Here is an 11,964-nt window from a genome sequence, read left to right as displayed (position 1 = left end):
GTGCATTCAAAGGCTTTAACTGGCAAAGCCGAACAGCAGAAAACATACATTTTTGTGTTTCTGGTTAAATGTCACCAATATGTTATTATGCTAGGACAGGTCTTCCAGCTTCACACTACATTTATACATAAGATTTGTGTTTTAGGTCTTAATTTATATGAGACATTTAATAAGTTACATATCCTTAACTCTAATTTTTTTAAATATAATTTAGAACTTGATTACTGCATGGCTACTGGCTCCTTAATTTAAGAAAATAATATATATGTAGGTCAAATCCTATAAAATGTAACTTTCTGCACCTGAACACGCATAATCGATTGAAGGATGGAGAAAAAGAAAGAGAAAAAAGTTTAATTCAAAAGTAATAAATCAGCATCATCACCTCAATGTCATCCAGTTAAGGTGAACACAGGCCAACAGTACGCGTGTGACTCCTGCACTTGACACATTTTGGCTTGACAGATCAGTGCTCTGCTGCTCCATTAGCATAGGAGGCTTTTAATGGTGCAGACCACGAGCTACTTGATAAGTAGCACCGTGCATGCTTAAATGGCAGCAATATTTGTTTGTGTGAGTGTATGTGTGTGTGTGTGTGTGTATGTAGGTCTGAAAACTGAGACTAAAAGTCTTAGCACAGATCCAGGACGGACTTGTTAACCACAGGGTTGGTCCAGTCATTCCGTAGATCATCCAAGTGATTGTCAAAGTCAACCAAATTCTCATAGGACCGGCCCTCTAAAAGAGCAGATGTGATCTTCTGTGCTTCACTCCAATCCTCAAAAGAATCCCTGCAAGATGGAAACAATGATTTAGCAGGTATTGACTGAAACCAAAGATTTTTTTTTTGCTAAACATTGAACGTTAATAAAACAGTTTTAAAGGTGGATGTTCTGAATGATATGCGTGTTTTGTCTCAAACTTACAAAGTTACTTCTCTGTTTTTCCACTTGTTTTCATGATGATCGTAAATGAACACAATTGGCTCAAAACAGCTCATTGTTAATCTACTGCTGTCCACCTGTGCAAAGAATAGAAAAAAAAACCATCACAGAGGTTTCTGTAGCAACTATGATGTTGGGATAGCTGTGATCCAACATGTTAAACAATGCTGCTTACAAAGAATTTTAAACACCTTACAAGAAGCTACGTTTTTTTAAATTCATACATACACTGTGAATCTTTGATGTATAAGAATAGTATTCAAATATTTCTATTCTACATTGTATGTAAGATCATCTTAAATGATATACTATTACCATAACAATTGCAGCTTCACTGAAGTTCTCTAAAATCCTGGCACCCACTTTTTCTGCAACTTGATTGGGTCTGCAAAGGAAAGAATGACCACAAATTAAGTCCGGAGTTTGGTGAAGCATGACTTATAAATGGCAAATATTCTTTAAAAGAGCATGGGACTTATTTCTTGGTACCTTGAATCCTTTGTGCGTTCATTGGCTTGATAATATCCAGCAATTATATAGTTGTTTTCTTTGCACCAGGTGTCAATCTGGGATAGGATCAGAGATCATGAACATTCAAACACAGAAAGGTGGCTGATGTCACATTAGCATCACTCTCAAAAGGAAACAACAACAGATATGGAACTATACTCAGTTTATTAAATAGACAAATCTGAAACAAATGTAACCCAGTTTTTTTTTTTTAATTTACCCAGTTTTTTGTTTATTTAACTTAATAATTTTCATTCAAATATTATATTCAAGTAGTGAGCCATTCTTTGCCCAAATCTGGTCAAACTTATTAAAGACAACTGTTTTTGTCATATATTTTCTGGAAAATATTCTTAAAAAAAAAAAGAAATTATATTTTTTCAAAAGTTTCACTTTTGGCCAATGTCATGGTCATTTCTTTCCAATAATTTCCAAGTCTTCACTGATCATTTTTACAGCATTCAAAACGATAAAACTTGCCATCATTATTTATTAATAATTCATTTAGTCATTCTTCCTTTCTTAGAATCACATTCTGTGGAGAATCAGTTTCATCATATCTAGGTATATAAGTGATGATATTATCAATTGTACTATCACTATAAATAAACGTTAATATGAATTCATTGCTGGGATATTGACTTGAACTGGACGAGGTGGGTGGTTGAAACTGACAAATACAAGCAAGAGTCACGGCGTTTATATCTCCACAACCAAATTAACCAACCCACATCGAAATGTCTTGAAGCTTTCTGTAATTGGAGTTATTTTAGTAGTTAAAAGGGTCAGTATAAGCAGTACTCGAGTTGAGGGGGGATAAGGGGGGATGGCATCCCCCCTGAAATAAAAACGGTCAAAATCATCCCCCCTGTAAAACTGCCATCTCCCCTTTCCATTCCTTATGTCATTTCATCAATGAATGTGGTTTTACTGCTATTTCAACATTTAGAGTCATCACCAGAAAAAGAACACCAGAAAAATAACTTATTTGACCATTTTCACCTGTTTCAAGTAAATTTTCACTTGAAATAAGTAGGAAAATCTGCCAGTGGGACAAGATTTAACTTCTTATTACAAGCAAAAAACTCTTGTTTCACTGGCAGATTTTTCTACTTATTTCAAGTGAAAATCTACGTGAAACAGGTGAAAATTGTTGTTTTTTTCCAGTGATGAGTCTTGTTTTAAGTGTAATGAGATTTTTTTTACTAAAATGAGACATTTAACTAGAAATAAGACAAATATTCTTGTTAAGATTTTGAGTTTTTGCAGTGATCCATTTTACTTATCCTGTGAAGGACAGAGTCATATTGATAAGTTCAGAAAACTGTTCTTTATTGTTGTGTTTTGATGTATTAGATGTAAGCCCAGTGGATATTTAAAGCTTACAGGAGGCTGCATTTAACTGCTGCTATGTCAATCCTGCAGTATTTCTGCAGGTGTTTTGGTCAGTGCTATTATTTGTAATATATTATATTATTTGTAATCAGCACAAATTATCTGTCCCCATATGATAAAATCCACCATCCCCCTGATTTTCTTTTACAACTCGAGTGTATAAGTGTGAACACCTACCAGAGTCAAAGCTACTTCCAGCATGGGTGCCAGGGCGAGAGTACCGTGGAAAAGAGGCACGCAGTCCACGCACAGCACCGGCTCACTGTGGCTGTCTTTCTTTCTGTCCTTTGATTTTTCTGCCACCAGCAATCCATTAACGGCACAGTGAGGGTATTTGGCAGCATGTAAAAGCATTTTACAATACGCCTGACTTGTCAATTGAATAGGCATGGTTATTAAAAAAAAAAAAAAAAAAAACTAAAACAAAAAGAAAGGAAAAAAAGCTGGTGGAAGTAGTTCCTGCCAAAGTAGCTGAGGAGCTAATTACACGATGAGTGGGGACTACTGCCGCTTGCTATCGTTTCATGCTCGAAGAAAAGTAGATATCTACACCTTTTTTTGCCACAATGTTAAGTTGGGGCTATGTCACTTAAACAGTACATGTAATCTCTGTAATGATCCGAAATCACAGCAGCTTTATCTGTTAAATGAACCACTTCGTGTCAAGGAAGAGCTGCTAATCTTCCACTCGTCGCTGTAGCACCATAGACTGTGTAGCATAGACATATATACATAGACGCCCCATCGACCGCTGCTGCCTGTTGGCGCTGACGAGCCTCGGGGCCGCCATCTTGGAGCGGGCATCCGCTCCACTCGGTGTCATCTGTCTGACTGGCGCAATTAAGGGTCAGCGCATTTAATCAGTCATAACTCGCAGAATACAAAACTGATATATTATATATATATATATATATATATATATATATATATATATATATATATATATATATATATATATATATATATATATATATATTTGAATATATGGAATGAATCAACAAGATTTATGAATGAATTGATTAATTTCCTGAACGGCATGCCATAACACACATATACATCTATGTATATCTATGTATATATATCTCACAAACATTATTTACACATATGCTAAAAGCCCTGAAAGAGGACTATTTTGTATACTTTGTACTACAGCAAATTTCACACAGCGCTTTACCAACCTAAAATATGCGTACGGTTATATACAAACTTTTGTATAAATGAGTATGCATTATCACGGTTTCGGAAAATATTTGCTGTTGAACTCAGAGACAGGCAGCATTATCAGATAATGCTGATCCTCAAATCACATTTTGATGATTTTTTTTTTTAACACATACTTGGTTCTATGATTATACACAGTACTCAAGTTGTAAAAAAAAATCAGGGGGGATGGTGGATTTTATCATATAGGGACAGATAATTTGTGTTGATTACAAATAATATAATATATTACAAATAATAGCACTGACCAAAACAGCTGCAGAAATACTACAGGAATGACATAGCAGCAGTTAAATGCAGCCTTCTGTAAGCTTTAAATATCCACTGGGCTTACATCAAATACATCAAAACACAACAATAAAAAACAGTTTTCTGAACTTATCAATATAACTCAAAATCTCAACAAGAATGTTTGTCTTATTTCTAGTTAAAATGTCTCATTTTAGTAAAAAAAACTCATTACACTTAAAACCAGATTCATCACTGGAAAAAACAACAATTTTCACCTGTTTCAAGTAGATTTTCACTTAAAATTAGCAGACAAATCTGCCAGTGGAACAAGATTTTTTTGCTTGGAATAAGAAGATAAATCTTGTTCCACTGGCAGATTTTTCTACTCATTTCAAGTGAAAATGTACTTGAAGGTGAAAATTGTCAAATAAATTATTTTTCTGGTGTTATTTTTCTGGTGATGACTATAAATGTTGAAATAGCAGTAAAACCACATTCATTGATGAAATGACATAAGGGATGGAAAGGGGGATGGCAGTTTTACAGGGGGGATGATTTTGACCGTTTTTATTTCAGGGGGGGATGCCATCCCCCCTTATCCCCCCTCAACTCCAGTACTGATTATACGCGGCACATGTGGCATCTTCAATACTGTTCTGTCTTATGCTGTCGTATGGGTAGGGTGACCGCTCTGTATATATATCTATGCTGTGTAGCACCGGCGGTGTCGGAAAGCAGAAGGAAACGTCGTAAAACCACGTAATTCCTCCGCGTCGTGTTTACGTGTTTCCGGGCGGAGCCGCACTTCCCTTCAGACCATCAGCGGACGGAGCTCGGAAGGAAACGCAGGTCGCGTTTGTAAAAAGTAATTTATATCTTTTAAACCTTCTAAAAATACAGCACGCATTGCCATTTGCGTGGCATTGTTTTCACCGTGCGTGTGTTGTGCTATGAAGAATACTCCAAGATGAGCCGCGGATGTAATCGGCAGATTCTCACTTTGGTTCGGAGAGATCGGTCAACCCCTGGTTAGCCGCCATTAGCCTTTAGCATCAGTCAAAGCCGGTGATGTGCTTGTGCAAAATCTGTCAGTGCTCTACCATAACCTCGTGTGAATGCAGTTTAAATGAGCAGGAAATGATAAAAAACGCACTATTGTTTAACCGAGACGGGTATTTCTGTGAGTATTTTCCCCCGGTCGCTGTGACCTTGTGTTTCCAGCTAAAGGTAGCGTTAGCTTTACAGTGCGGTGAATGAGACACCTTTGATTCGTGTGTAAAGTCTTAACACTCAGATCACAGAGAGGTCAGTATTCCATCAGTGTTGTATATATCTGCTCTAAATAGACATAATTGTGAATTATAGTATACCGTTTACGCGAACTGGGACAGTCGTTTCGTATCACCTTTACAGGCTAGTTATTCATTAACCTCTGACACACTTACCACAACATCTGTGAAACCGGGACGAATATACCATATATTATTAGACCAAAAGCAGTTTTGAGAAGACGGTTAATGAGTTAAAATGTTATTGGAAATGTATTTATTTATTTCATTTTTTTTAACTACTTTCTCCACAGGATGATGGCAACAAGAGCCCTGCGCCTTATTGGCAAACGTGCGATTTCTACATCCGTCTGTGTCCGTGGAGCACATGGTAATTACAGTATAAATATCATTTATAAATGTAATTTTTTTTCTGTCTGCATGTTGATATAAGAGATGAAGTTTGGGCCTTTTAAAACAAAACAGTATTTTCAGAGCCAGATATCAGTAATTCCAAAATGTAAAACCTAAGATTTTCTTATCAAATTTAATGTTTCAGGGTTTCCGCAGGGTTTTAAAAAGTGATAAATGAAAATGGCCAAATTTAAGGCCATTAAAAGTGTTAAATTAACTGTCAGAGCTATTATTTTCTTTAAAATTGGTATTATTTTTTACCTTTTACATTTTAAGCAGTCTATTTTATCGTCATTCACAAAGTGAAATAAATGTGAAACATCTGGTCAACATCAATGAGTCTATAAATCTGTTCTGTATAGTGTTCTATAGGTCAAAATCTGTATTAATGTTAAAAGGTCCGTGATTAACACTTAATGTTGTCACAATCTGAAGGTAGTGAAAAGGGTATTAAATTGGTATTAAATTTAACATAAGGATTGCTGTATAAACCCTGTTTTTTCTCATGTTTGGTTGAAATATATTTTAACTATCATCAAATTGCTTCCAGTACTAGGAATAATTGCATTGTATCTCTTTTACCAGTCCTTACTTAATGTAAATAAGAAACTTACACAAAGATTAAATTTACTCTACCACGCTGAACATACATTAAACTTCTATGAGCACATCTTTGATACTAAGCTCAATTATACCCAATGCTGGGCTTATAATAACTAATCTGGTGAAAATATTACTACTTTGACTTGCATTGAGAATGGTTGCTCAAACGTATCCTCTTCATATTTATTTCTTATAAAGAAGCAGTTGAGGAGAGCCACCAAGAACATCCTCGAGGCCGCAGAAAAGGCCTCGCGGTGGCTGTGGATCCGTAGGGGGGATCCGTGGTGCGCTACTTGGACACAAGCCGGGGATTGATCACCCCTGGCTGGGTCGCCTGGGTGAGGGTGTATGATCGTTAAAGACCCGAAACACCCTGTGACCCCGGGTCAATCACTGATGACGTGTCCAAGTATCACCGTAAGGTGTATTCAAGGTCTTATATTTTATTTTATTATTTTTTTGACAATAACTTTTACATAAGTGAGGCAGAATGTGAGAGGATATGGCAAGTTGGTTTAAATGTTGCTGTTGGAAAAAATAATTCCTGGACCCGTGTATCAGGTGCTGTAGGATATAAGAAAGGGAGCTATGAAGCACGTCTCTGCGGCATTCACTGCTATTTGGGTTTGGTCAGCTCATGAGATGACCGGCAGGTGTGCCCATTAAGGTTATTTCATTTAATCCGTAACCTTCCTAAATCAACTTATACATTTGGCACTTTGAATAAGTTAACAGACAAAACTCCTGCCTACCATAAACTGGCTATTTGGACATTTTTGAATGTTAATACAACACTGCCTTGAACATTATTATTATTATTATGGTTTCTTGTGCAAGCCCACTATAAGCACAACTGCTCTGACCTTAATGTTCTCATTGTCGAATTAAAGATGCATTTATTTATATACGTACAACTAATAGGAATGTCAGACAACTGTTCAGTGATGGCTTGTATGCAAAGTTGTTTTAAATGTCAACTTACATTCTGTGCATATCAAACACTCGGTCGAAAGCATGTGCCAGATAAGAGTGTACTGCTATTCACTGCATCTAAACACCACAACATTTAGTTCTTAGGTTTGCTTAAAACTTCCAACCAAAGCAGAGCAAACTTGTATGTTTATTTTAATAGGCATTTACTTAGCTCATTGTGTACAACAACAAATCTCATCAATGAATAGTATGCAACACACCAATGATGTACAGTCTTATGACAAATAGGATTTTTGCATTAAATACGTTTTTTTCTGGAATTAAGGAAGCTTACTGATGGAAAGCAAGTTTCACTTGCTAATATTCAAATGTTCAAAGTAACTGATTTATAATATTTTTATAATGCAGTCAAATCTCATGCTTTTTTGACCAAGTAGTTCCTGTGTTGGTTCAGAGCCAGTGGCCAGGTTAGTTAATTTAATTATTGGGCTTAAAGCATAGAATCTGATGCTAAAGTCACACTAACTTTTAACCAGTTCACAGGAAAAAAACTACGTATGTCAGGGACCGAGTGGGAGATTATGGAGACCAACTGATGTTTTGATTGCCACAGTAGAATCTTTAAATGCTTGCCAATCCAGTACTCAAAATCTCACCGTTTCAAATTTAGTTTATAAATAGCATTTTCAACTGCTTTTAAAACTCTTGAGTATTTCAATTCCATCAACTTGTATTGACACCTAAAATAGTATGTAACCTTGTTGCAATGCTCTTCATAAATACTAATGGAAAGGTTGCCCTGCATTATAGATTGCCCACATGCTTTTATTAACAATCAGTTTGATGGAGACATCGGCTAGCACCACCTGACCCCATCGTTATCCACCTAGAGAGAAGTTGTTTCATATAATGTTTTTAATGAAAAGCATAAAAGCCTTATGAACATAGTCTCAGGTATTTTTTTCCTCCCTTACAGGTGTTGCTAAGGTCGAGGAATACACTCTCCCTGCCTACTTCGACCGGCGGGAGAACCCACTCCCTGATGTCGCCTTCGTGCAGAGTCTGAGTGGAGACCAGAAAGCCCTGAAGGAGAAGGAGAAGGGCTCGTGGGCTGCACTCTCTAATGAAGAGAAAATTGCATGTAGGACATAAATCATTTGTTTTCGTTGGTAAAAAAAAAAACGATTACCATTTTCAAAGTGTTCTTTTTTTAATTTATTTTGTTTTATTACATTTATAAAGCTAAAGTTGTGTGTCTCCTTTGTACAGTGTACCGCATCAGCTTCCACCAGAGCTTTGCTGAGATGAACCAGGGATCAGCACAGTGGAAGTCTGTGGTTGGAGGAATTTTGTTTTTCATTGGTGTTACTGGACTGGTTGTGCTTTGGCAGAGAAAGTTTGGTAAATATGAGGGGAAAAAATACTATCTGAATTTAAATGTGTAATATTTCATGTGTATCTGCTGCAATTTCCCTGGCCTACTATTTCAAATACTAAGTTTTTGTCAGCCTTTATGATGTTATTCATTTTATTTTGCCTTTGCAGTGTATGGAGATGTTCCTTACACGTTTGGTGAGGAGTACAAGCAGAAGGAGCTCCAGCGGATGCTTGACATGAGAATCAACCCAATTGAGGGCTTCTCAGCCAAGTGGGACTACGAGAACAAAGAGTGGAAAAAGTAACTGCAGATCCAGAGAACCATAAAAAGTACTTCATCAGGACAGACACAGCTCAAAGATACAAAAATACTCATGTCTGTATTTATCATTCGTCCACCTTACCTCAACCTGTGCATTTTGGAAGACCACTTCCTCCTAAGGTTCTTGTGTATAATAGAAGAATAAAAATTGTTGAACCTATTAAAGTTGTCTTATTAATGTTGTTTAATTTACTGCAAAAAAAAGTGTTTTTTTTATCAGTATTCTTCCGTCCAGGTCCACAGGACCCACTGCTCTGCTTGTTTCAGATATTTATCTCCATTAGTTGGCTTGGATTAATGGGTTATTAACATAGACTAAAACTTCTTGCCATCTGTGATGTAACAGGTTTTCTGAGGAGTGGTTTTAAAACCTATTTTTCCTTGTACTGTGTATGTTGTTACAGTTCCAAGGAAGGAAAAAGCCTGGGAAGCTGACTGGAACATGCCCACGTTGTGTCAATCAAAGTTAGCCACAGATAAAAGTTATTTCAGTTGATCATTCAGTAGCAGCTAGAGAGCTGCCAGTGAACCGCTGCATCCTTTTATGGCTTGTCGCTTGAGTGGTGAGCATAGCAATGAGCGCTGCATTCAGCCAATGCTGGGTTAGTACAAACTACTGACCTGCTTCTTTAAGCTTCACAGCGTGTTGATAACTGCTGGTGAAAATAGATTTATTGCTTTACATAAATTTGCCTTAAATTTTAAAAAGAAAACAAAAAACAGGGTAATGGATTTGAAATGTAGCTGTGGATACCATAACGGTTTTTTTTAACCAGACGGCATGGATCAATAGATATTTGACTAATTTTTACCGCCAAGGCCCAGCAGTCAGTCGATGAACTGTAATCCATGTTACTTTCAGCTTGGCCTCAATGCCGAAGTTCGATTGTTGGTGCTCTGTGAACAGAGTTGTGCTGACCTGGATGTGTTGGAACAGAAAAACACTAACACTCGCAGGTCAGTGGGTCCCAAGGACCTGGACCGAAGGACCCTGTTCACCAAACGAACGATTCAAATGATGAATTCCATAAAAAACTAAAATGCTACTCGGTTGGTAAATTGAAAATAGAAAACATTTCACAGTTCGTAATGCTTTTTGACTTATGTATATATTTTGTGCTTATTCATGAGAGCTAACTCTAGAACACTAAACACAACTGAGGACATACCTATATTGAGTGGTTTTGTTTGAAGCTTGTTTTTTAAATAGCTGTTGGTTACCTTTATCAACAGTGGAACTTCCAAGTAAATTGGCACTGGACTACATCCAGTTGTACCTTAACAAGGTCAGCAGGGCTCAAACATATTTTATTATAATGGAATTATTTAAAAAGTAGCAAAAGTTATATGCTACTTTAAAAATTAAATTGCACTTTGTACAGGTTAGGTGGTGTGCTAGGCCGGATTATCCATCTATTGAACCGGGCGAGCGCCCAGGGGCAGCAGCCAATGACTAACTGGACCATATATGTCATATTTTGTTATTTTCTCTATATATTTGCTGGAAGAGTAGCAAACAGGTACAGCAGTAACCAATGATATAATAAAAATAGATGAAAATAATTATAAAATAGAAATAATTGCGTTTTATTGAGTGTGCTGTTCCCTACCTTCTGATCAGCTCATTCAGTAGACCTGTTTTATTGTTTAGTCATATACTGTAATAGTTTTGCATGTAGTCCTCAGACAGGCCATATATGATGGAAATCATGATGGTTAACATGTGGTGTTACATTGGTTGCATTCTGTATGGAGCATCAGTGTAGTTTGGCCTTTGTAGACTCATGTCTATCTGTGGTGTTACTCTTAGTTGGTTGCTTGTCTTACATTTATTTGTAGTGTGAGTGTTGAGCATGTACTTCAGCAATACGTTCATGTAAATCTATGAAGGCAGTGGTTTTGACCCCGCTTTTTAAGCTTGGTCATCCTAGGGCACCACACTGAGTTAATCTGGGTCTTGTGGTGTGGTTGTAGGATTTTAAAAGGATCACATACAAATTCTTCAATGCTTCCCAGTCTGAGTTAACATTTCAAAGTGGTATAAAACAGCTGTGGGTTTTCGGTGATATGTCCACATGACTGGTACAAGCATAGATATATATAAAGGCAATATATATCTATGGGTACAAGCACTTCAGCTTTAAAAAAAAAAACTTTATTAGTAAATCTTGCTATACAAACACTAACAAGGTGTAGAACAGCACATATAATGATGGAGTAAAGAGTAAAAATATCTAGTATGAATAAGAAGTCATAATATAGATAATGACGTTAACAGTCATAATAATAATAACAATAATAATAATAAAGATGAGTAAGTAAATAAATAGAGAATAAAATAAATACATAAATAAATAAAACAGGAATGGTATGAGGTATGAGGAATAAAATCAGATGCATAGAAAACAAAAAGGAAAGGTCAAGACAGTTATAAATAAAAGGTTAGTCAGAGGATACAGGGAAAAACGTTTCATAGTTGATTAAAAATATATTACTTTTTTTGTTGTTTATCAAACAAAGAGATTTCATGAGAGAATTGTGTAGTAGAAAGGGGGCAAATTTAGGAGTAGCACCAGCAATTTTTTGTTTGTGAATAAAGAATTTAGCGTAAATAATGATACAATTCAATAGGTGTTCAAGAGCACTATCTTTAGTATAATCAAAGTAACAAATAATATATTTAATGTTAAGTAAATAAACAGATTTAGCAGCATTGAAAAAAAAATGAAACTCAAGATCACTCCAA

General features: G+C 36.2%; 2 protein-coding genes across 2 annotated transcripts; one reads left to right on the top strand and one right to left on the bottom strand.

The window, feature by feature from the left end:
• Positions 1-339: 339 nt before the first annotated feature.
• emc8 (ER membrane protein complex subunit 8) lies at positions 340-3,553 on the bottom strand. The gene is made up of 5 exons (XM_061744327.1): positions 3,027-3,553; positions 1,434-1,510; positions 1,260-1,329; positions 927-1,021; positions 340-791 (listed from the first exon to the last, which is right to left on the bottom strand). Exons 1-5 carry the CDS (start codon positions 3,237-3,239, stop codon positions 632-634), a joined length of 615 nt encoding a protein of 204 aa, XP_061600311.1. The 5' UTR covers positions 3,240-3,553; the 3' UTR covers positions 340-631.
• Positions 3,554-5,089: 1,536 nt separating this feature from the next.
• Positions 5,090-9,383, top strand: LOC133462817 (cytochrome c oxidase subunit 4 isoform 1, mitochondrial). Its single transcript, XM_061744271.1, has 5 exons — positions 5,090-5,166; positions 5,884-5,960; positions 8,496-8,660; positions 8,789-8,920; positions 9,065-9,383. The coding sequence occupies exons 2-5, from the start codon at positions 5,885-5,887 to the stop codon at positions 9,199-9,201; spliced, it is 510 nt and encodes a 169-aa protein (XP_061600255.1). The 5' UTR covers positions 5,090-5,166; position 5,884; the 3' UTR covers positions 9,202-9,383.
• The last annotated feature ends 2,581 nt before the right edge of the window (positions 9,384-11,964 follow it).

Source organism: Cololabis saira, chromosome 2 (assembly GCF_033807715.1).
Source record: "Cololabis saira isolate AMF1-May2022 chromosome 2, fColSai1.1, whole genome shotgun sequence".
Classification (NCBI taxonomy): domain Eukaryota; kingdom Metazoa; phylum Chordata; class Actinopteri; order Beloniformes; family Belonidae; genus Cololabis; species Cololabis saira.
Note: the sequence above shows the minus strand (reverse complement) of the source record. Positions and strands in the feature narration are given on the sequence as shown.